General features: G+C 39.6%; 1 protein-coding gene across 6 annotated transcripts in view; it reads left to right on the forward strand.

Annotated features, from left to right (window-relative positions):
- The window catches only part of RAB28 (RAB28, member RAS oncogene family), an 87937-nt gene that overhangs the window by 43676 nt on the left and 17431 nt on the right, over nt 1–26830 (forward strand). The window contains exon 5 of one of the 6 annotated variants that reach the window (XM_037898056.2): nt 563–906. The exons of the other annotated variants lie outside the window; for them this stretch is intronic. Coding sequence (XP_037753984.1) covers nt 563–750 — 188 coding nt within the window. The 3' untranslated portion in view covers nt 751–906. Of the gene's footprint in view, nt 1–562; nt 907–26830 lie in introns of those variants that run through there. 6 annotated transcript variants of the gene reach the window in all.

A 26830-nucleotide genomic window follows, 5' to 3' on the forward strand; every position in this document is an offset into this window, starting at 1 on the left:
GATTTTGCAACCTTAAATTTCTTTTAGTATATCTATATTTTTTATGTAATAGATATAATTTCCCCATAGGTCAGATTGTTAGGGACCTTAGTTTTTTTTCCTTCCATGCAGCATGGAGTGTGAATTGCCTGCTAGGATTGGTTGAGGATATCCCACCTAATCATTGCATGGTCCTTGGACATTCGTGGCACCTCAGTCTCCCCTGTTCTCTGGCTGTGGCACACAAGAGTTTAATCTCCTGAGGACTGAAATGCTTTAGTCTATCTCAAGTCATTGGGCTCAATGTAGGGGTACCTGGGTGAAATTTAATGACCTGTGATATACAGGAGGCCAGACTAGATGATGTAATGGTCCCTTCTGGCTTTAAACTGCATGAAGTACATTTTAAGTCTGTTATATAGACATAGTGTAAAAAGTAAAACTCTTGTATATATTCTTTATCAAAAGAAAAGAGCAGAGACGATCAGTTATTAAACATCTATTTTTAAGAACTTGCAGAAGAGTGCTCTTTGAAATGTCCCCACTACTTCATCCTCACTAACTACTTGATTCTGACCAACAGGGAGGAATTGGAGTCAAAGGAATGTGGAGTGCAATTTGGGTGAAAGTGATCATGAAATGTTAGATTTTATGATTCTAAGGAAAGAAAGGAGACGAGAGCATCAGAATAAGGACAATGGACTTCAAAAAAAGCAGACTTTAACAAACTCAGAGAACTGGCAGGTAATGTCTCATGGGAAGAAAATCTAAGTGATAAAAGGAGATCAGCTGGCAGTTTCTCAAAGAGATGGTATTAAAGTCATAACAACAACTATCCCAGTGAGAAGGAGAGATAGGAAGAATAGTAAGAGGCCAATATGGCTCCATGAGGAGCTCTTTAATGACCTGAAAATCAGAAAGGAATCCTACAAAAAGTGGAAACCCAAACGAATTGTTAAGGAGGAGTACAAAAGAATTGCATAGAAAATTAGGGTTGGAAGAGACCTCAGGAGGTCATCTAGTTGAATCCCCTGCTCAAAGCAGGACCAACACAAACTAAATCATCCCAGCCAGGGATGAGCATGTAGGCACAAAATCAGAAAGACTAAGACACTAAATGAGTTATACCTAGGAAGGGGCATAAAAGGCATTAAGAAGAGGTTCTTTAAAATACATCAAGAGAAAGATGAAGAAAAATGTAGACCTTCTGCTTAGCAGGGAAAGAAAACTAATAACTGATGTCTTCAAGAAGGCCGAGGTGTTTAATGCCTATTTTGCTTCAGTCTTCACTGAAAAGCTTAATGGTTACCAGATACTCAACATCATTATTAAAAACAAAGGGGAAGGAACACAAGTCAAAATAGGGCATGAACAAGTTAAAGGATATATAGATAAGTTAGATGTATTCAGGTTATCAGGACCCGTTGAAATTCATCCTAAGGTACCTGAACTAGCTGAAGCAATCTTGGAACTATTTGCAATTATCTTGGAGTACTCATGGAGGATGGGTGAGGTCCCAGAGGATTGGAGAAGGGCAAACATAGTTACTATCTTTTAAAATTGCAACAAAGAGGACCTGGGAATTATAGATCAGTCAATGTAAATTAGATACCTGGAAAGAGAGTGGAACAGATTATTGAGCAGTTTGTAAGCATCTGAAGCATAATAGGGTTATTAAGAACATAAGCACTGACTCTGTGGGTGTTCTGGGGATGGAGCACCCACAGGAAAAAAAAAAAAGTGAGTGCTCAGCACCCACTGGCAGCCCTGTGGATCAGCTCCTTCCCCTCCCTCCCAGCATCTCCTGCCTGCCACAATCAGCTGTTCAGCAGCATGCAGAGGGGGTGGAACAGGGTGGGAAGAGGTGAGGGTGGGGCTTTGGGGGAAGGGTTGGAGTGGGGGTGGGGTCTGTGGCAGAGTTGGGGTTGAGCACCCCTAGGGAATGAGGAAGGAATAGCCAGCATGGATTAGTCAAGAGAAAATCATGCCAGACCAACATAATGTCTTTCTTTAACAGTGTTACTGGCCTAATGTGGACAGAGGGAAGCAGTAGATATGATACATCTTGATTTTAATAAGGCTTTTGACACAATTCCACATGACATTCTCATAAGCAAACTAGGGACATGTGGTCTAGATGAAATTACTCTAAGGTGGGTACACAGCTGGCTGAAAGACCACAGTGGATCACAAATTGAATAGCGGCAGTATGGTGCAGTTGTGAAAAAGAGTAATGTCATGCTGGGGTGTATTAACAGGAGTGTTGTCTTGCTGTACTTGGCACCGGTGAGGTCACAGCTGGAGTACTGTGTTCAGGAAAGATGTGGATAAACTGGAGAGAGTCCAGAAGAGAGCAACAAAAATGATGAAAGGTTTAGAAAACCTGACTTTTGAGGAAAGATTAAAAAACTGAGCATGTTTAGACTGGAGGAAAGAAGACTGGAGGGGCACCTGGTAAGTCTTCAAATATGTGAAGAACTATTAAAAAGAGGATTGTGATCAGTTCTCTATGTCCCCTGAAGGTAAGACAAGAAGTCTAATCACAGCAAAGGAGATTTAGGTTAGGTATTAGGAAAAAACTTTCTAACTATAAGGTAGTTAAGCTCTGGAATAGACTTCCAAGAGAGCTTGTTCCGTCCTCACTGGAGGTTTTTCAGAACAGGTTGGACAAAAACCTTGCAGCAATGGTCTGGGTTTCCTTGGTCCTGTCTTAGCATAGGGAGCTGAACTTTGACTTTTTGAGGTCCCTTCCAGCCCTACATTTTTATGATTCTGTGATTCTTCCCTCTCTAATGCTACAATGTATGGGAGTTAGTCAAACTCTAAAGTACAGCTGGTTAGAAAATGTCTACCCCCCAACCCTTTCCCCCCCACAGAAAATATTGACTTTTTGATAGAAAATCAAAAGCCAACATATTTTGGTCATGAACTGAAGTACTTAGGATTCGGATATGCCACCACAATGTCTCATGGGAATTGTAATTCAAGTGCCTTGTACTCTCAGTCTTCTCCATAGGCTGGTCTCCCTGGTCAGACTACATCTCCCAAGAGGTACCACAGTCTCCCCTCTTAGTTGGGGAGATGGTGCAACCTGAGAATTGCTGTCTGTGGTTCATTATGGGAGATGGAGTCCAGTGAGGGAGCCCAACCCGTAGCTGAGAATGGGGATATGAGGCACTGTGATAGCATTTCCAAACCAAACGTTGGTTTTTGACCAAAAAATTTTCAGGCATTGTTTTTTGATGAAAAAAACAAATTTCTGTAGAAAGTAGCCTCTTCTTCCCCCTCCCAATTGTTTTAAGTAGAACTTCAGAGTTACAAACTGACTTCATTTGGAATTGGAAGTATACACTTCTTTTGGAATTGGAAGTACTCAGTCAGACAGTATCAGAGACAGAAAAAAAAGGCAAATATAGTACAGTACTGTGTTAAACGTAAACTACTAAAAAAAAAAAAAAAAAAAAGGGAAAGTTTAAAAAAAATTTGACAAGGTAAGGAAACTGCTTCCATGCTTGTTTCATTTAAATTCAGATGGTTAAAAGCAGCGTTTTTCTTCTGCATAGTAAAGTTTCAAAGCTCTGTTAAGTCAATGGTCAGTTGTAAACTTTTGAAAGAACAATCATAACGTTTTGTTCAGAATTATGAACAACCTCAATTCCCGAGGTGTTCGTAACTCTGAGGTTCTACAGTGGTTGAAATTCATTTTCAGTTTCAGAGAGTTTTTTGACAGAAAGATTCTGATCCGCCCAACTCTAGAGTGTGACAGATATTGCAACCACATACAGTATCTTTGGGGAGCACATTGCAGTTTATATTTAAAGCTTGAAAACCTCAAAAAATTATATTGAAATGGACCAGATAATATGAGCTGTAGAATATTCATAGCCCTTTGTACCAATACAGGAGATGTGTGCTTGTGTGTGACAGTGTTAAATCATCTGTTGGACTGAATCAACATTAGAATGAGTAGGCAGTGTCCATGGTAGAGACATTTGACTTAAATCCATTGTTCCATTTAAAACATAGTACCATGGTTGCAGATATCAGAATCAAAATACCCCATACTTGCAGATAAAGATGGGGGGTAGGGAGAAGGAATCAGCACATCCATAGCTGCTGTATAATTCTGTGTTAATAAAGGTACTGTCTCAAGTTCTTAAGTATTGTCAATAATTTTACCATAGTACCATTTAGTAAATGGTCATGGTGCTGCAAAGAGATTTCTAGAAGCCCTACTTCTGGAGCTGCAGGAGGGCATTCATTTAATATATCATTGCACACATGCAGCCCCATGCTGTCTAAGAGTATCTGGATTTTACTAGAACTTGTTCATTCCATCCCTAACTTTATTAGTTGTAACTTTTCTAAAGAAAAGAGAAAAATTTGAAATAACTCATTGAAATAATAAACCTTAACTTTTATGAGAGCCTATAACTTGAACTCCACCACATTCACCATTTTGAATAATTATTCCTGATGGATGTCCATTGTGATGAACTGTGAGGAGAAAATTGAAGTTTGTTTTGTAAAGGAAATTAAATAAAGGAATAGTCTTTGTAAAGCGAACTTTGAATTGCCAGATAGTACTCCAATTACCAAATCATTAATTTTCTTATGTTGTCTTTCTGGTAAAAATCTATAAACTATAGCTTTAGAGAAGACTTCCAGTTTGAGAGCAGAGTCAGGCAAAACTGTTTTCAGAGGATTGAGTAGTTATTGGGGTAGTTGCATATTTCAAGTGGCTGATCACTAGGGCAATAATGTAGGTTTCTGAGCACAGCCAGTACTTTTTCCAGCTGCTTTATAGTGATATCTTGAAGCTTAAAATGTAATCTATATGGGTAAGCCACAAAAGCCACTCTATATTAAAGCAGACTCTGACAGTAAATCAGTTGAACAGCTGGCAACACTACTAACTCATAAACTTATTTATTAAAAAAAACTAAACAGGAGAATTATATTAAAAAGAGAGGAATATGTTCTACCAGACCAGTGGATATATCTTAAAACCTGGAAAGTGCTCTAGATTAAGGGCCCAATTTATGAACATCTGTTCTGGCATGAGATTCTCATGTTCTTTACAATAAAAGTGTGAAACATGTTTTCTCCCCATACTAATCATGCTTTTATGCAGTTCATAAAACTCCTATTCAGCCCTATGCAACTGGGCCTCTTTGCTTTACACACTTGCTAGAGTAATTACTCTACTGAAGAGTAAGTACTATAGCAACTTCATAATCCCATGGTATACAGTTATCCTGACATGTTCCAAGAAGTCATATTGGCATACAAAGCAATAAATGAACATTAAATTTTTCTTCACATGTTTAAATTTAAACGAAAGCACTGAAGTAATAATGGAAACAGGTCACTGGATAGCAAGGGGAACAGATAAGTGTCTTTAAATAATCACAAAGTCCCTTAAAACAGAAAATATTTAGAAATAAGTTATACTTTCTTGGAATCATGGCATACTCTACCTTGGACAATTACTATTAACTCATTTTATATCTTATTCCTGTTGGTGAATTCTCACATCATGCTTATTCAGGTTAATTTTTTTAACTTTTTATATTTTAATGATGTCCACACACCTTTTTTTTTTTTTTTTTTTTTTTTTAAACTATTGGTGCTCCGGTTGCATTCTGGTTTGGAGCAAACCCTTTGTCTTGGTGCATAAATGGAATGGAGCCTTTCAGGGCAGCCCAGTCATGTTCTACAACTCTGGAGGCCTACTTGTAATCTCATGCAGAGTGTCTCTTAGAAGCCATATGGTGTTAAGTGCCCACTTAATATTTCACTGTATCCAGAGGATGAGTAAGAGGCTATATCTTCTCTGAATGTTGGGGGATACCTGTGAGGTATTCAACATGCAAAGGGCCTCCCTCACTCTGGAGACATAATTAACACCTAGGAAGATGATTCCTAGCGTGAAATCATGGCCCCCTTTAAGTCATATTGTCCCATTGACTTTAGTGGAGACACAGTTTCACATGTAGATTTTTTTTTTAACAATTTATTTATTGAGAATGTTTGAACAGGTTTACAAATCCATTCCATGTGAATATCGGAGACAATACAATAATATTACAACATTGAGCTTTAGTTTAGAGAAACCGTATATCAAATCTCTCTGTTTGACAGGGTGTTACTAGGTTACAGAGGGAACATGTTTACACTACCCATGACATGTCATTTTTAATGATTATGTTACACTGAGTGAAATCTGTGATTAGACACATTTAACAAACCAGGCATATCTATCAAATGTTAATATTCAAAAACAGTTGGACTAGTGAAGCGTTTGGGTTTTTTTTGTTTGGGTTTTTTTTGCAGGTGAATGTACTTTGAATAAATGGTAACTACATATCTAAGTATTTTCTTGTCTTCTGTCTATTTTTCTGAGTATGTAACTGGTGTATTAATTTTTCTATAACAACCACCCTTTTTTTTTTTTTTTTTTTTTAAACCATTCCTCTAGAATTTCACCCGTAGATTTTTAAGGCCAAAATAAACCACTGTGATCATTTAGTCTGACCTGTGCAATGCAGGTCATAGCAGTTCACTTTGTAATTCCTACTTCAAGGCCAGTAATTTAGGTTGAATTTAAAGCATTTCTTTTTTGAAAGACCAGCCAGTCTTGACCAAAGATTTCAAGTGATGAAGCATCCATCACATCCCTTACTCTCATTGTTATTTATTGTTTGTATTGTGTTAGCACTTAGGAGACCAAATTATAGGCCAGGAAGCCGTTGTGCTACGCACTGTGAACACATTAGTAAAAGACAAGTCCCTGTCCGGAAGAGTTTACAATCTAACTGTAACACATCACTTGGTAAATTATTCCAGTGGTTAGTTAATCTTACTGTTAAAAATATTTGCCTTATTTCCAGTTTGAATTTTGTCGTGTTTCAGCTTCTGGCCATTCGGTCTTGTTATGGCTTTGCTAGATTAAAGAGCACTGTGCTATTAGATATCAGATGCAGAAAGGACAGCTCCCAGCTGACAATCTTCAGAGAGGAGATGTATTCTCTCTCTCCCAATCTATAGGAGAAGAAATGGGCGTGGGGGAGGATAGAATCCCACATTCTTCAAAAAATCCAATGATATCTTGGCTGTACACCGGCTTTTTAATTTTTTTTTTACCCCATGTTTCTTTTGGCAATGACATGTGGCTTCCTGTACTGTAGGATCATCGTGCCTTCTTTGGGGTATCATAAGAAAAGTTAAGAATTCATGAATTCCTCTTTAGGGAGTATCTTGCATAAATGAATTCCCAGTCCACCTCCTCCTCACCTGCTACCCTTTTTAAAGTATCCTGTATAATAGCCACTCCTTCTGTATGGTCCCATTTACATTGAGCCCAACTGTCTTCAAGATGACTTAGCCAGCTGTTTAAGGTAGCTTACACAGTGTTAAGGAGCTTCCATGTCACTGACTGCCAGGTATGGATAGGTTAGTTCTACCTTGAATGATACCTCTATAATTAACTTGTGTGCAAGACTACATAACAAATGTTAATTTATTTTATATGAAATAATGTTTTTACATAGTCACTCTAATTATCTGGTGGAATTTCACCTCCTACAGTGCAAAGTATTAGACTTATTTCAGACAGTAGTTGGCACAGTGTGAATTGTTCAAAGTATCATTTTAGCTGTCATTGGTGAACTACTGTGCAAATAGTTCTCAAAACACGGTATTTTATTCTCAGAAGCTTTGGAAGTGTGTTAGTCATATTTGCCTTTTTTTAGTGTGACGTTTTTCTGTGATTAAATTGTTTTGTTAGGTCTGGTATACTGAGATGCTAAGATGTAATTTGTGTCCCTCTATATATAACTGGTTGCCCTTTGATCTGAGTTTCCCTTGTAACAGAGCCTTGAATCACAGAAAGAGCTACTCTGATAGAAGATCAAAATACAGTTAACTAGCTGGAGGTTTATAATGGAAAATATGTCAGCCTTATTATAGCAATAATATTTTAGGTGGTTTATTACTTTAACATAAAGTTTGTTTTAGTACTGAACATGACATCCCATAAACCATTGTATCCCACCCCACTGGGGATTTGTATTTTCATATTTAAGAACATTTGCGAGTATCCAAGCTGATGGAGACCCTGGTTAGGGCCTCTTGGATTCCGGGTCCCAGTTAGGCAAGTAATCCTGCTTTCCCTCCTCATTCTGGGTCCCCTCTGTCCTAGTCCTTGGCCCCAACTTGCCCCTTCCCTTCCTCCATGTATGTGTGCATGTAATTACCCTATCCCCAAGAACTATCCATCTGCCTCCTTGCACTAACCACTGACCTCCTCCAGCATGGAGCCCTCTTCTCTTACTTCTTTTATTCTTCTCCTCTCTCCCACCCAGCCCCTTGTTGGACGTAGTATACAGGGAGTGCTTTTAATGCTGTTGACTTTGCTTTCCCTTCTCAGATCTTCAGGGAACACTGCTTTAGCAGACCAGTGTAGACTCCACTATTTTGTTCTTATTTTTTTTTAAATATCCTAGTTGTGTTTTGAGAAGTGTGGGTTACTCTACAGGCACATATTTTATAATTTTTTTGAACAGTAGAAATCTTATGAGGATTTTCAGCAGTTTCTTTGGCTGAATTAACTTGATAGATGAGCCATTATGGTTCTTTGGTTTAAATAATATGTGCACTAGGAAGGATTTCCTTTGGAGCTGTTATTCTGCTGGGTAAATAATCCTTGTGAATTAATGTAGAACCCCCTTCATAATCCTATCAAATTCAGCCTAATAAATGCTCTATTATGTTTTTTTAAATGCTTTAGTAGCAAAGACTCTTTAAGTACTCTGATGATATGTAGCACTACCATTGTGTGCTTTTATACTCAATTTATACCTATAAAAATAGGTGTAAAAATGTGAATTCTAATTCCACCTTCCTTTTTAGTTTAATTTCTCCTATCTTTAGCGCTATGTTTTGGCATTAATAAGTATTTAGGGTCAGATTTCAAAGGCACTTAGAAATGCAGATAGGCACCTAGTGAGTTTTTTCAGAAGCACCTAATCAGTAGAGCTCTATGTGGATACAACATTTGTATTTGTATCCAATCCCCAAACATGGTCCGTGGATTTAAGGTGGATATCTGCAGATTTGTAGGACTCTACTAATCAGGTCAGGTGCCTAACTGCTAGGGAGTTAAAAGCACCTAAGCAGGTAAAATGCTTTTTAAATCCCACTAAGAACCTATGTGCATCTTTAGGCATCTAAATACATTTGAAATCTGGTCATTGATGTGTTTGTTTGTTTTTTATATTAAGATTTTTTTAAAATAATATTGGAATCTATGAAACAGGAATTCATTCTGAAGGGATCTGACTGGAGAGCACTATGTCGGTAGATCAGATTATCACATTTGTCAAGATTTGGCCAAATCATAATGAATTTCACTTCCTTTTGAGAAAACATCTGAGATAAGTCACATAGGGTTAACTTTCCATTAACTAAAATTAAAATAGAAATGCACGGTGAAAACTTTGTTTTGTGGAGCTATTTTGTGTAATTACTCTACCTCACTTCTTGTTCTGGACTTCTTTCCCTGGCATAAGCACAGCTGCATCACCCATTGCCATGGCCCTTTTAACCTCCCCTTTTAATTAAAAAAAAAAACTTAAATCAAATGCTGTTTAAAGCTTTAGTTTTGGGAAAACAGAAGTTCAAATCTAGCCCAGGCGTGGGTGAACAGCTGTTAAAAGCCACAAGCAAAACAATACTTGTAAAAGGGGGAGAAAGTTTTAAAACTGTTTTAAAAGTGAAGTTGCCAGTTGGGCTGCATGTTTCAATAGCTCTTCACTTTCAGTCAACTGCTTTTAACTGTTGTTTTCTATTAAAAAAAGCTGTGTTTTATTGAAGCAGCAGCACAAGCTATTAGGCTGGTGGTAATAGGAGGCACCTTGCCATTTCTCTTTAACTTTTTATGAAATTTGTCTGAGTCTAGGGAAATTGCTTGTTAGAAATATACAAGACGTTGCGAGGATGCAGGTCCCCCAGTGCCTTTCCCTGGGATAGGCCCATACCCATCTGATCCTTGGGTGATCCTGATCATTGTTCTGGAGGAAGGTGATACTCCCGAGGTCACAGAGGAAGCCTTAGGGAAGAAGGTAGCTTCCTCACACCTAATTTGGACACATTTTACTTGTGTGCATGATTGAAACATCTAACACCACTTATTTCCCAAGATACTGCTGGTTTCTAACTAACTGTTTTTCTTGAATCCTGGTAAACCAGATTTGGCCAATAATTCTGAATGGGACTAGAAAGAGAATTTGAGATGCTAAATACTCCATATAGAGTGGAGCACTTCAGAATGATCCTTGTTCTGTCCAAATCCTGCCCATCTCTATGCTGAGATAGGACTAACTTGTGGTACAGCTTGCAGGCTGCCCTGGAGAGGAAGGAGGCTATAAAGCACTGTTTCTTCCCTGGAGAAGGTACATGTATTTTGGGTACCTATGCATGAGGGAGAGCAGCCTCTATGCCCCACTATACTTCTCCCAACATATGTGGGGTGGGAAGGAGTGGGAAATGGATGGAGCCTCGGCCATGTCTCCCCATATCTATGCTGATGCACTGGGGAATGTATGCTGAGCCAGTTATAGATACCTTATTGTAGATTATAGCTCCTCATTCCCCATTCCTCCAGAACAAGTGGGGAACCAGGAGTCATATTGTGTTTCTTGATTTGTTCCTGTTGGAGCACAACAATGCACCTGGCAAAGCTACAGTTTAGTCTTTCATTTTCTTGCATGGATGCAAGCACTTGAGCTAACTGTTTTCTTTTAATCCTTCATAGACAGGAGCGCAGTACAGATTGGATTTCTTGTGCTGGCATTGAAAGAATCTGGCTTGGTATTTACCACCCAGTTATGCCGTTGAGTTCCCTGCACTTGTGTCTATGCCTTTATCAAATCTGGCTCCAGAGTCTCTTTTTGCCTCAGCATCACTGTTGTATGTGCAGTCTAACGTGGTACAGTCTGTTAGGAAATTTCACTGCATTTCTAATTTGCAGAACACTTTTCTCTGTTATACCACAGCCAGGTGGGGAAGATAAATTAGGGGGTAAGGTGAATTGTTCACAAGCAATAGAGTTTGTCATAGTCCTCTCTTCCCTGGTCTGTTTAAATACCTTTCATGAAGATGTTAGGACTCCATTTAATCAGAAAGCCAGAATAAAAGCCCCTCAACCACTTCTAGTAAATAAATCTCATCCCTATCCCGACTCAGTCCATCAGAACCCGCTAACAAGCTCCATGCTGCACTCTCATATCTCTGAGGGGAAGAAGAGTCAACTGTAATAGACACAAATACAGTTAAGTAATTTATTTTTGTTGTAATGACTTCATCTTGACATTTTTTAACTTGACTGTCCATGATGGGATTAGAATTTTGTGTATAATTTACATAATTAAACAAAGTCAGGAATTGAAAAAGTTAAGGTACTGATTAGCATTAACTTGTCTACATTGCACATACTTTATATTCTTAAGTATATCTTTGAGAACCTAAATAGTAGTTGAAAATAAGTGCAATATGTATGAAGTAATTTTACTATTGAACTTTAACAGTTTGCCTTTCCTGACTTTGCCATGTTAGCTTTTTCATAGATTCTAATCTGATCATCTAGTCTGACAACCTGCATAACAGTGGCCAGGGACCTCACCCAGTAGTTTCTGTATCAAGTCCATAACTTCTGTTTGAACATTAGCTTATCTTTTAGAAAGACATCCAGTCTTGTAAGCTGACCCTATGGTTAATTCTCTTCAATATTACAGGTTTTTTTAACCTATTTTTAGTCTGAATATGTGTAGCTTTATCTTTCGACCATTTGATCTCATTATGCCCTTTTCCATTAGATTAAAGAGCTGTCTACCATCAGAAATCTCTTCCATATATATATTTGTAGACCTTGATCAAGTCACCTCTTAACTTTCTCTTGGATAAACTAAATAGATTGAAAATTAAATGTATTGAATTACCACTGTGTTTAGCATTTAACTTCCTTGTTTACATTATAATAAGGAAAACAATAAATGAAAAGAGGTACGAAAAACTTTCCCATTCAGGCTAGTATTTAAATTCTTCCAAATAGCTTTGAAGTGGACATCTCACAGAGGGGAACTAGGTAGAGGAAAAGCACGTTCCTCTGTTGTTGTTGTTGTTGTTAGGTTGGAGACATTTTTCTGCTAAGTTGAATTAGCAAAGAGATACACCAGGAAAGAACAACAGAAGGGAAAAGATTCTCACCTGGTATAAAATGACATGGCCTAAGTGAAGTCAGTAGAGCTATGCTGATTTACACTAGCTGAGGATCTGCCCCAAAAATCTTAAATAGTATCATTTCGATCTTGGATAAAGTTTTCAAAAGCACCTTAAGAAACTTTTGAAAATTTCACTTCTTACCAAGATTATATGAAAGAGGTTTGTTTTAAAAAAAAAAAAAGTTAGTTAACACATTTTAACAAGTATGTTTTAAGTCCCTAATGAAACAGAAAAAGTTTTATTTTAACATATGTTCCTTGTTGAGACGAACCTTTACGGTGGGATTTTTCAAAAGTGGCTCAGTGTTGGCCCAGTTCTGCTCCCATTGAAATCAATGGGAGTTTTAGCATTAACTTAGTTGGGTCTAGATTTAGGTGGATGCTGAGCACTTCTGTAAATTCCACCTGCATAATCCTCCTGCAAATTGTCTCTGAGCAGCCTTTAAGCCTACTAGGCTAGATTGCATCATAGTGCATGCATTGTAGGGCCACAGAGGAGCCATTAGGGGTCTACTGAAATCTTAAGAGAGGTCTCCTGAGCATATTTAGAAAGGACTTGTCAGTCCCCTATAAGTTTGATTTTTAATTCACTCCCCTTTCTCTTTTCAAGCATAGCAAAGGAACTGTTTCTCCTCATTAAAGATTACTTAACTGCAAAGTTTAGAATGTGTTTGTTCAGCTATTTTGAATTATGGCTGACAAAAGACACTAGAAAAACACACTTTCAGGATTTACATTCTCCTATAGCACAAAAATGGCTGAAGGGATTTTTCTCAAACATAAAAAAAATCATGTTGGTGTTGAGATCAAGCATGTGAAAAGGAGGGACTTGTTTGATTTAATTGGGGATCAGTCCTGCTTTGAGCAGGGGGTTGGACTAGATAACCTCCTGAGGTCCCTTCCAACCCTGATATTCTGTGATTCAGAAGTCCAAACTTAGCCTTAACCTTAGTAGTTTTACATTTTCAAAGTTTTACAAACTAATCCTCACAACTACGAAATATAGAGACTTGGTAAATGTTGGTATATGTTGATGAAATCAGCGAAAAAATATTATCCATCCATGCTGGAAGAAAGACAGAAGGCTCTGGATGTGGTTTAATGAGGCCATAACTTTATTCACTTATAATATCTGGGAGTACCCAGTAACAAATTGTACAGTGCAGGAAGGACAGGGGGAAGTTTGTTCTACATCTGGATCAGAGGGGGAGCCCAAAGTCCCCTTCTTCAGCTCTGTTAAAGGAGGGTCAGGAAAAGAAGGGGGTTTGCTCCCCGCTGACAAAACATAGGAGCCTCTAATCTCCATTACTCAGCTCCCATAAGGATGCTTTTCTTCAAATCCTTTCCCAATCCATTCAATCTGATAACTGTATCCCTTCCATACTGAGTACTTGCACTGGACATCTGCCACAGGTTTTACATATTAAATTGTGACATTATAACCTGATCCTCCTGTTTTACCCCACCAGCTCCCAGACCAGCTTTGGGGGAAGCAAAAAAATCCACCCCACCTCAGCCAATCTAGCGGTGAGGGAAATATTTCTTCCGAGCCCCCCTCCCCCCAAGGAAAAGGGGCAACTAGCATAAAGCTGAATGGATATTCAATATTCCCCCCCGACCCACACTCTTCCGGACAGTAGGAAGGGCAATGCAGATGCCTTATCCTGACCTGGCCACAATTGCTTCCTGTCCATCCCTCTAAGGTTCACCCTTTCCCCTACCTACTGTAAGGGAGCCTTTAAAGAGGGCAATGTCCCTATTCTTCCAGCTAGCTGAACAAATAGCTACTCACATAGAGGTGGCTGGGGCACATTTCCATCTACAATAATGGAAATTTACAGATAGTCAAAGTAAGAAAAATGCAGCTTGAGAACTTCTTAGTTGAATTTAAGGATATTTATTTTGTATATTTTGATGTGATCCTGACAATTTGTGCGTTAATGGTTACAAAGCTTTAACTTTTTGAATCTCAGTGCCTATTGTCATTAAATAATTGTTTGATTTCCCCCATGATTTCATGCAACTTTGAAAATTTAAATAGATAAAAATAGAAAAAAATGCTTAAAATAAACATCTATTATCTGTCGAAATTAAAAAAGAAAAATAATAAATTGAATTATTCTTCAAGTGCTTGTTAATGTCCATTCCAATCGGGTGTGTGCACGTGCATGGTAGTTGGAAGATTTTTCCCATAGCAGCCTCTGTCGGATCAGCCTGGGCTCCCCCTGGAGTTGCACCGTCATGGCGCTCAATATAGAGCCCTGCCAACCCACCACTGCCTCAGTTCCTTCTTACCGCCAGTGATGGTTAGCTGGAACGTCCCATAGCCCTTGCTTAGCAAGTGCCTTTATCTCCATTTTATATCTAGTTTTTCTTTAGTTAGTATTGTGTAGTAGTTATAATTAGTTAGAGATAGTTGCGGGTTCCCCCCCCCCCCTTCTTACTCCCTGGAACCAGGGTATCCTGCGGTCCCTGGGATTTAAAACCTGTGACGTCTGCGCTAAGCGCATGCCAAAGAGTGACCCTCACGCTTCTTGTTTAAGGTGCCTAGGGGAAGGTCAGCAAAAGGACCCTGAGTTCCGTCCCAGAACTATTAAAGAAAGGGAACAGCGGCTTAAGGTTCTCCTAATGGAGGCAGCTCTTCGTCCCCACTCAGACCCCAGGTCAGGGGACCCCAAACCCAGCATGTCCTCATTGATGCGGAGTGCCCTGACACCGTCATCCCAGGAACCGATGCCGAAAGTGAAGGACTCCTGAGACACTCAGCTCCTCCTGTGGCCAATTGATGGCCAGGCACTAGGCTCAATCGCCAGTGCCTCAGAAGAAGCAGCAGCTGGAGAGAGACCGTTCTGCCCCCCTCCCCCCACCCCGCTAAATCTAAGGAGCCAATGGCTCTGAGACCCCAGTCGGGCCACAGCACCAGGTCCCCGGGCAGGGCTGCGTCGACTCCTGCCCAGGCGAGGCAGTTGAGCCTGGGCCCACCATGCTCACTGGACCTACTGGCTAGCAACTGCTGCTCCCCTTGACACTGGAGGCCTTTGAGGCAGCTCGAGACTTGCTGTGCTTCACAGCTCCATTCTTGCCCCCCTAGGACAGAGGCGGCTCTGGCCCTGTCTGCACCACCACGGCCCCAGGTGCAGTCAAGAGAGAAGCCAGCGATGATGTCCCGGCGCTCTCCTTCTCCACGGCACCCTCCGGCACTGACCCCTTTGGAAAGAGAACCCAGTCGGTGCCCCAAAACACGGCTCCTCCGTGGTCTTCCTTTTTGGAGACCTCGGAGTCGGAATCAGACTCCAACCGCTCCAATAAGAGCAGGAGAAGGAGGTCCAGGTCACGGCAGGAGAGATGGGCTTACCTGGCGCTGTGGCTGCCGCAGTGGCAGAACCCTCCTGAGTGGCCCTTCTGGACTCCCTGAGTGTCATAAATATAAAGGGAAGGGTAAACCCCTTTAAAATCCCTCCTGGCCAGGGGAAAAATCCTCTCACCTGTAAAGGGTTAAGAAGCTAAAGGTAACCTCGCTGGCACCTGACCAAAATGACCAATGAGGAGACAAGATACTTTCAAAAGCTGGGAGGAGGGAGAGAAACAAAGGGTCTGTGTGTCTGTCTCTAATGCTGTTTCTGCCGGGGATAGACCAGGAATGGAGTCCTAGAACTTTTAGTAAGTAATCTAGCTAGGTATGTGTTAGATTATGATTTCTTTAAATGGCTGAGAAAAGAATTGTGCTGAATAGAATAACTATTTCTGTCTGTGTATCTTTTTTGTAACTTAAGGTTTTGCCTAGAGGGGTTCTCTATGTTTTGAATCTAATTACCCTGTAAGGTATCTACCATCCTGATTTTACAGAGGTGATTTCTTTACTTCTATTTCCTTCTATTTCTATTAAAAGTCTTGTAAGAAAACTGAATGCTTTTTCATTGTTCTCAGATACAAGGGTTTGGGTCTGTGGTCACCTATGCAAATTGGTGAGGCTTTTTATCCATTTCCCAGGAAAGGAGGGGGGTGCAAGTGTTGGGAGGATTGTTCATTGTTCTTAAGATCCAAGGGTCAGGGTCTGGGTCTGTAGTCACCTTGGCAAATTGGTGAGGCTTTTTACCAAACCTTGTCCAGGAAGGTTTGTCCAGGGGTGCAAGGTTTTGGGAAGTATTTGGGGGGAAAGACATTTCCAAACAGCTCTTCCCCAGTAACCAGTATTTGTTTGGTGGTGGTAGCGGCCAATCCAAGGACAAAGTGTGGAATATTTTGTACCTTGGGGAAGTTTTGACCTAAGCTGGTAAAGATAAGCTTAGGAGGTTTTTCATGCAGGTCCCCACATCTGTACCCTAGCGTTCAGAGTGGGGGAGGAACCTTGACACTGAGCCTTTCACCAGAGCCAGGGAAGGAGCCAAGGGTCCCACTCACTGTCGACTTCAGTGGTTTCGGCCACCTTTATTCCACTGGCTGCACGACCAGCCACTAAACTATTGCCACTGACATCGACACCATCGGCTGCGGCACCATCACCGGTATCGACTTCGGTGGCAGCACTGTTGCTGGCATCGGCTTTGACAGCGGTTCCTGCACCACCAGTGGCACCGACACCGACAGCACCAGCAGCGGCGATGCTGACGCCGGCACCGAGTTCAGTGCCGACAGCCCAGCACTAACCATGGCACCGTCCGTGTTGGCACCTGCACAGGATCACTGAGAGTCACGGGATCCCTTGGGAGCCAATGGCAGGGAGCAGCCACTGTTCTTTGGGACTTCCTCCTCGTTGTCGCCGGACAAGGCGCTGGCTGGCACCACCATAGCCCTGGCGTTTAAAGACAGTCGGGTGTTGCAGTAGTTGTTGTGCCAGGTTGCCCAGGGTCTGGGCATCAAGGCAGAGGAGGTAGTAGAGGACTCTGATCTCATAGTGGATATCCTCGCACCCTCTGGACCTTCCCGTATTGCCCTACCACTCATAAAACTATGGCAGACACCACCAAAACCCTGTGGCAGACCTCAGCCTCATTGCCACACACTGCCAAGTGCAATGATGGGCAATATTTTGTACCCTCTAATTGTTATGAACATCTTTATTCCCACCCGCAACCTGATTCCCTTGTTATCGACGCTGCTAATCAGCGTGAGCGGCAAGGTTTCCAAGGCCCCTCCCTCAGAAACAGGGAGGCTAAAAAACTCAACCTTTTCGGGAGGAAGGTCTCTTCCACGGGTGGATTGCAGCTTCGAATTTCCAACCAATCGGCCATTTTTGCAGCAATGGCAAAATTTGTGTAGCTGCCCCCTCTAGACTCCCGTGCCGAGTTTTCGGGCTGGTTGAGGAGGGCAAGCTAATCTCCCGAGCTTCCCTGCAGGCTGCGCTGGACAGTGCTGCTGCAGCCACGAGAGTCATGGCTACAGGGGTGGCCATGAGAGGGGGCTCCAGGTCTCTGGTGTCCCGTACAAGGTCCAGCAGATAATACAGGACCTCCCCTTTTGAGGGTGTGACTGTTTTCGGAGAAGACAGATAAAAGGGTACATAACCTGAAGTACTCTAGAGCCACCCTCAAATCCTTTGGCCTACATACTCCCGCCATGCAATGGAAACATTTCAGGCCTCAACCTCCTCCGCGGTTCTATAAACAGAACCAACAGCATGGCTCCCTGTGGAGGAATAGGAACGGCAGACAAAGGCCGCACCTGTCCTCAGGCCAGCGCTTCAGCCAACCCAAGCCACCTTCCAGCCCCAAACTGGCCTTTTGAAGGTGTGGTCGAGGATGACGCACCAGAAGAAGAACTGGATCTACCCTGCCTTACCTTTTTCTCCTGACTGTCCCCTTTCTACCGTGCATGGTCCCATTTTACTTTGGGTGCTCCGCATGGTAGAAAGGGGATACTCCATCCAATTCTGTGCCCTCCTTCCCTTCTCCCCCTGCTTCCCTATCCCTCTTCAGGGACCCCTCTCATGAGCAACTCCTTATACAGAAGGTGCACTTGCTCCTTTTGCGAGGGGCAGTGGAAGAGGTTCCTCAGGAGCAGAAGGGCTAGGGTTTCTATTCTCAGTATTTCCTAATACCAAAATCCAAAGGCGGGCTCAGGCCCATACTAGACCTGTGAGAACTCAACACATTCATGAAGAAGCTCAAGTTCCACATGGTCTCTTTGGCCTCCATCATCCCGTCATTGGATCCAGGAGACTGGTATGCCACCCTCAATTTGAAGGGCGCATACTTTCACATAGCAATAACTCTATCCCATAGAAAATACCTCAGGTTTGTAGTGAACAACCACTACCAGTTCAGTCCTCCTGTTCGGCCTGTCAGCAGCGCCTCGTGTTTTTATTAAGTGCATGGCAGTCATGTGCACTCAGTCAGGGCTCAGGCCTCTTCAGCCGCTTTCCTGCCACATATTCCCACCCAGGAAATCTGCAGAGCAGCAACGTGGTCCTCCATACACACTTTCACCACGCACTATGCAATCACCCAGCAGGCCAGAGACGATGCGGCCTTCGGAAGAACAGTGCTCCGATCAGTGGACACCTCCTGAACTTGGGCTTGTGAATCATCTGATTTGGAATGGACATGAACAAGCACTCAAAGAAGAAAAAAGTTACTCATCTTCTTGTAACTGTTATTCTGCGAGATGTGGTGTTCATGTCCATTCCAATATGCACCCCCGCATCTCTCTGTTGGAGTAGCCGGCAAGAAGGAACTGAGGGGGTGGTGGGTTGGCAGGGCTTTGTATTGAGAGCCATGAAGAGGTGACTCCCGGGGGCATTCAGGCCAACCTGACAGAGGTTGCTATGGGAAAAATCTTCTGGCTTCCGTGCACGTGCGTGCATGCACACCTGATTGGAATGGACATGAACAACACCTCTCAAAGAACAACAGTTACAAGAAGGTGAGTAACTTCTTCTGCCAGGCCTATATATCTATATCTAAATAACACTTTGAAGATCTTTGATTGTATCCTTCCACACTTCATATATCACTTGCCTTCTAAGGTTGGGAGAGAGTCCTAGTGTAACCCTCATGTAGCAACTTTCCAGATGGTCAAGATTTTTTTGGACTATTGATAAATTTGTCAATAATGTAAAAGTATTTCTATTCATGTGAATTTTATTCAGGCATTTTAACTTAGGCTGAAGACTAGAAGCAGTTAATCTGCTGAGAACAAACAAGTACACAAAAGGTACCAGGTTTAGATTTAATACAACTCTTAAATAAAATTATTATAAAATAAATAATAAATAAAATAATTATAAAATTTATAAAATTGCCAATTTACTGAATTTTCAAATTACAGAGTTAGCATCCTGAAGGAGAATTGACCAAAGGAATTAAAATATCGAGAAGAAACAAACTGCACATCACTTGAAGGCAAGAAAAACTCAGCATATACATAGTAGTCCAAATTCAGCCCTTCATGGTGGTTTCACACACATAATTGAGGGCAGAATGTGGCCATGTGTGTATCTACCAGATGAGTGTTAGGAACATGTAGACTGTACATTTAGTATATTCACTGTAGTCTAGCTGAATGTGCTTGTATTCCAGTACATTCTTTCTCTGCAGTCCATCAAAATTTGTTGTAATTTTTACTGAGAAGTCCTGGTTTTGTATTTTTTTTAAAAAAACTATCATTTCATAACAACTCGAATTGGTGATAATTAGTCACAGAAGCTTTAAGATATCAGAAAAACTAGGTTAAGTAGGATTTGATGTACAAGGAACAATTAAACAGCTATAGCTCAGTTACTCTCTGAGTAATTATTCTCAGATACATGCCAATCTTGCCTCTAAACTAAAAAACTTTGGAAGAGGAATTGATGTTTCCAGTTACTTAATATTGGAGGCATATTATAATAAGAAAAATAAAACCTTGCCCTCATCTTTGAGCATACATGGCTTCTTTTTATACCCTAGATAATAATTTTGTGTTCATTTATAGTTTTTGTTGTTGTTGTTGTGGGAGAGCTCCTAGAGAGGTGCATTGGAGAAGCAAAAGTGTCTCCAACTCTTCGTTACAGCTGTTGGAAGCGACAATGGAATGAACCATGAAAGGCTATGGAGCCAAGTTGGCTCTCTCAGGAGCAAATAATTCAGAGAATTGGCAAAAAATGACACTCCAGAAAATAGCCATTTTTTTTTTACTTGGCTATTTGGACTCAGATCAACAGAAGGATACCTGTAGAAGCAGTCTCTGAGTTGTAGACGGACGCAACAGCTGCCACTAAAAAGACTGGACTCAGAGTCTGTGAGGGAACTGCTTCTCTGCACTTCTATTCCTGACCTGCTATGTTACTTTGGGAAAGTCATGTCAGTTCTCTGCACCTCAGTTTCCCCATCTCCATAATATGGCTAATTATACTTACCTTTCTTTGTAGATTGGTTTGAATCCATGGAATATGTTACTCTGAGATTTGCTCTTAATACATTCATTTCAAGTAGGCATATATTAATAAATAAATAAATTGGTATGTAAAGATAAAATTTCTCTACCACATTAAGTCCTATTTTACGTTACTTTTGTGCACAGATGCCCACAAGACACTTGGTATGATGTTTGTATTTCATTATAGCAACAGTTACAGCAGCTGCAGCCCTTTCAAAGGAGACGCTTTTCTATTTGGGATATGCCTATATTTACAGGCCAGTATCTAAACCTTAGTCCAGAAATAATTAAATCTTTTAAGTTGGTAAAGATAAATAATTCTTCATGTTAATTTAATAGTGAGATAATTCCAAGAGTCTGAATAAAGTCACTCTGGAACTCTGAGGCTGAAATCCTGTGTTGAAGTTAGTGGGAGTTTTACCATTGACTGCGGGGATTTTGGAGAAGCAGGATTTCACCACTAGACACTTATGAGTTGAAATTAGTGCTTTTGTTATTGTAAAGACAATTTCCTCTAAGTTTTCTGTAAAATCCTGAGATCCTGTGAAGTTATTAAATTCTAATGATCTTTATATAGCTAATATACAGACAGTTATTTCTAGATTAACTAAAAATTCATGAATTTTACTAAGAAAAATTCATTAGTAGGACATGCTGCTTACTAGCATTTAACTTGTAATGAATATACCTATTCGTTGGGCAAGTAAATTCAATTATATTGTTTTAGATGCATCCAAATTGGGGAAAATGTAGAGTGAGATGTTGAAAGAGAAGCTGATCCATCCGTGGCTCATAGATATATTGGACTAGCACCATCTTCTGATTGTTTAGTACATTACATCTTTCATGCCTTTGACTAAAGCAGAAAGAACTCTACGGGAAAATATTCATTCAGTTTGGGTTTCAGTAACCTTAGTACCTTAATGTACTTTTCTTCTTGTGAGCTACACTGTTTATAAAATAGCTAAATACTGAATATACATTATTAGCTTTTGCATTGGTTTTATTGTAACTGTAAATTCTGTATTTCATTATATTGTTTAATTTATGCAGTATAGAGTAGCCTCTAATGTCAGTTCTTACAAAGGAACATTGCTTTTTGCACCAAATAATGTCTTTATTAATTGTTTATCAGTATGTCATTAGTAGATTAACCAAACCAAATTAATTTAAACTCATCCACTGTGTCTGTGATATTTGAAATATATTTTCACTGTAGATTAAAGAGACGATTCTGATATCTTTTCTGCCAGCCAGCTGTGTTTCAAGGCACATGGTGATGGTATAAAATAGGGAGCAAGACCAGTAAAGTTGTGGGAACAGCTACTAAATCTCTTCATTCTAGAGGAAAATACTTTTTCTTGAATTTATATTTACTGGAATAGAGCATTTATTGTCAAATAGGTTAATTTTAATTAAATTGAAAGAATGAAGTGCAATCATCATGGAATTAAACATCAATTAAAAAGGTTTTGAAACCAGCATTTCTGTAAAGTTAAATCCCTCCCCCCCCCCCCCCCAACATCCCTCAAAGAGTGAGTAAGAAAATGTGGATATGAAATAGTGTAATAACCTAAGTGTTTTGGAGACTGAAACAAATGCTCTTGTATAGTTCATTTACTTAAAAAAATGTTTTTTGTGTGACTGTTGTGCTTGTAAAAGGTTGACAGTCCTCAAATTGAACTCTTCTATTTATTCACTGAAAAGACACTTGGAGAGGAAATATTGTGCAAATAGAAATTCAGAGAGCCACAAAATAATCACCACCATTGCCCTTACACTGTAATGTGATGCTTGTTACTTGTGTGCAGTGATTGCCATTTGTCTGATATAGTTAGTACGCTATGGTATCTGAGATGTTGCTATATTTCCCAATATTTGGTCTAGTGTGCCTATGATAGATTAGATTGTATCTAAGTGGAGGATTGGAGCCCAAATTTTATAGGATGTGTTGATGGGTATGTTGGATTTGCTGTTTTGTTTTTTGTTTCATTTAAATATGGCATAGAAAATTGTTTTACTGACCTTGACATTTATACTGTGGTAATCACTGTGGCATCTTGAGTGATTGATATGATACAAATCCAGCAAAAAAAAGGTTAATCTTGGGTTTTCTCCCTTCATCACCAGCACAGGTCATGTTTTCTTTCTTTCTTCCCTCCCCGCATATAGTAGGTACTCCATTAGAGGTCCTATGACAATAAAAGGAATTAGACATAACCTGCAAGTAAAAAAACTTAGTTATACATATACTGATGCTTGAGACAGAAGTAGCAGTTTTAACTTAAGCAACTTACTTCCATTGGTCAAGTGTCTTCATCACAAAATAACAATAATCAGTATTTACTGATTGGCACCATGGTTGGGAATCTGAACACAGGTGCCAAGGAGTCAGTGGCAGGAAGGATAGTATGATGGATGGAGCAACAGACTTGGACTCAGGAGAACAGAATTCAGTTCCTGCCTCAATGAGAGACTTTCTGTGTGACCGTGAACAAGTTACTTCATTTAACCTATACCTCATTTTCTAATCTGTGAAATGAGGCTATCACTTCCTTACCTTACACGGATATTGTGAGGAAAAAATCTGTTAATAATTGTGAAGCACTCAGATACTCTGGTGATGAGGGCAATGTAAGTACCTGGATATCTAGGTAGATTGTAATGGAGATTGAACAATCCTCTCCACCACGCAGTGGCAGTCTCTCCTTGAGATTAAGCTAAAGCGTACAAAGGTGACACTGCTGAATGAGATTGTTCACACAACAGTTTAATATGCTTTAACTTCATATCTTTAATTAATTTGTCTGAACTTTCTTGAGTGTCCCTGCATTAATAAGCTCTTAGTCACTCTAGGAATTGAGGGGCTCAATGGCTGGAGATGGGACAAACCAAAATCAGCAGAAATCTTTAAGATTCAGCTTTTGCCTCCTTCTCCCTCACTCCCTCAGAAAAGTGAAGGATAGACCATTGTTCCTGTGATGTGTTTTAAATTAAAATATATTGCAATTTAACTCAATTGATCTGTCTAATTAATACTGTCTTCTGTTTTGAACATCATCCTTGTTTCTTAAAGTATTTGTGGTAGGATTAAGAACTAAAGATGTGTCTGACATGAAGGCAAAGCAAAACACAAAAGGGATCAAGTTCAAATGATCTGTATTGACTTAGTCTGTTCAGTCAATGACTCTATGGTGCCTGTAAAATTTTCTGCCAAGAATGTATCAAAAGTGAAATAAGAGGAAAATGTCCAGTTGAGAAAAATATCTTTCATTTACACTATGTAATGTTCTGTCTTTCAGTGCTTCTAAGTAAATTGTTGTATAAACTTGTATCTTTTTTTAGTTTTGAAAACAAATTTAAGCATATTCTTTCCCCCCTTTTAGAATAACTTTCGTTTGCATTTTATCCCCTTAAAATGCTAAGAAGGTTGTTTGCAAGCAATATCAACCTATTTCCTTAAAATAAATATTTCCCGAGGTACCAAACATTTGACACACTTGTTGGCATGCCCATACTAAAGCCCGCTCGCAGATATGCTCCAGAGATTAACACAGTTGGCTTGTTGCTTCTCATTGGAATCTGCTTATTATTTGACTGAAGCCAATTTTAAATCCTGGAAGCACTGTATTTTTCAGTATTGTCTTGTTGCTAACGGTTTGCAAGAACTAATATATTTGTTGAAGCCTTAACGACAACATAAGGCTGGCATTTTTTAATATATAATCTGTTTAAATATGACTTGAAAGTCCTTATTAAATCTGATTATTTTCCTTTCAGAAGATTAATCTCTAGATTAAAACCATTACAATGAACATAAAAAATACAATAAAGGAAAACTTGCCCCATTATGTTTAGCTTTTGCTAGTTCATGTCATAGAAACACCCATTGCATGATGACCTAATGTGTACGTGTGTTGCCGAGCTGATTTACTGTGTGCTTCATTCTGAAAAGCTCCACCACAGATCCGACACCTTTGTGCACATTACTCGTTTTAGCAGCAAGAGTCATCTTCATAGTTTTTATATGCATATGCTGGTGCCATGGTCAGGAAGTGTATGTACAAAAGGAAGTCTGCACAAAACCATGCAGATCTCGCCTCTGCTCTCATAATACCCTTTTGAAGCTCCTGTTGTAAACCTTTTCTGGTTTTAGAGGGGCCAGGACTGTGATGAAAAATTTCCACCTTACATTCCCTCTAGTAGACATGAATTTTCTTGTGCCTATATCTAGCATTCTGCCCGAATTTGGTCCTCTGTTTAAAAAGAGTTAAGATTATAAAATGAGCTGTTTTTCTTGAATTGTTCTGAAATGCATATTTTTGATACCTGTGGTTTCCTACCGAGGATGAAGCTTTAAAAATATATTGTGTAGGTTACTGAGTTTTTGAGCTATCAATTTCCGGTTTTCTGTAAAAGTAATTTCTAGATATTTTCATGGTTTTGTGGGAGAAAGAGGAAAAGTAATAGCTTTCTAAAATGCTAAAATATGGCACTAGCTATTATTACTCTGCCTTAACAATTCTTCTAATACGGTATCTGATTTGTTACTATGTCCTCATAAAGAAGCATCAGCATTAGAGTGTATATGACAGCAAGAAAGTAAACACATGCTTGCAATCAAATTAATGTATTTCATCTGTCTTCAACTAATAACAATCTGTCATGCTATCTATCTGAGCAGGGGCATAAACAGTTTATTTTGTGTTTGGAATAACTTCCTGGAGGTAGTTAATGTGACATGTAGTTTGTCTGAAATGAGTATAACCAGATCAACACTCTAGATGTTTTCTTGATAACCTAAAAAATTACTGAGAAAATCTGTACTGGAACTATATTTATATTTCACTTTCAGCTTCCTTAAGTCAGACGGGTGGTATACGTTTCACCAGGACTTCACTGAAAGTGTGTTCTTTTCTTGGCATCTGATACAGTTTTAGTGTGAGAAAAGGATTACAGGCATTAATAGAAATTTAAGTATAAAAGGTTGCAGTTCCCATTCTGACACTAAGATTCCATTGTTTACCTTGTAAAGGAGAGTGCATTATACTGATGCTAATTTACAAGTGTCAAGTCAAAGCTAGTTTTTTAAAACAGTCTCTCTCTCTCTGTAGGTGATACACAGTGTATAACCGTAATGAGAAGAAATGATTGAATACTGAAATAATGCAGCTCGGTGACTGATTAATGCATATGACTCCTGCATATGTCGTGTTTACCTTTTATCTAAATATCGTAGATAAGTTTTGTTTTTTAAATGAAAACTTATCTTTAACCAGAAAATAACAATGTACTCAACCCGAAAATCTTACAAAATACAACTCCTCTATTTGGCGCATCCAAATAGTTGTTAAATTTAAGGGCTAATTAGTAGCTCGCAGACTTAGCTGGGGAGCAGTAGGACACAGAGTAATAGACTCAGGCAGAAGAGAGCTATAACTTTGGGATGCTGGGAAATACAAGGGGAGTGACTGTATCTGGCCAGGACTTTGGGCCCTGCCAGTCAGCAGCCTGGTAGGACATTGCTAGAGAGCATGCCACTAAACCTATTAAACAAGTGTAGTAAATCCTGTTGCCCAGCATATATCTCCTAATACCCCAGTGGCATCATGCCTTAAGGCATGATATATTAAAGCACTTCTGCTATGGTGGTGCCCCTCCTTTTCCCTAGTGCATCAATACCTAAGCACAACAAAACTTGAACCTTACGTATCTGAGGTGAAGTTAAAATGACTGTAGTGTTTGAACTACATTGTTTCCCCATACAAACTAGTATGAAGACAATTCACTTAATCAGTTTATTGCATGATTGAGTTAAGATGCTTGAGTTAAAAATGTCTAGTGAAAAAGGCCATCTGACACTATAGTAAGCAAATAAGATGAAAAAGAGAAAATGTTATATACTGGCCATTTATATAATGACCCAGGAGTATTTTAGAAGAGAAAATATGTACATAATATTAAGCACGTGTAAATAAAATTAATAAATTATTAGCGCATTTTACTTGTCATGTCTGTGTGGGCTAATTGTGATAGCTCATTGTTTATACTTTGTGTAATTTTATAACTTGTATGAACAGCTGCAAATACTTTTCAGAAAGATTTATATTTCATTTTCCACAACATACTCTATAAAAGAATATACTTATAAGCAGGGCTATAGATTAATAAGAATGTGTATTCATAACTTAAATTACCCTTAATTACAGTTAAAT

This window comes from Chelonia mydas, chromosome 4 (assembly GCF_015237465.2).
Source record: "Chelonia mydas isolate rCheMyd1 chromosome 4, rCheMyd1.pri.v2, whole genome shotgun sequence".
In the NCBI taxonomy this organism is placed as follows: Eukaryota; Metazoa; Chordata; order Testudines; family Cheloniidae; genus Chelonia; species Chelonia mydas.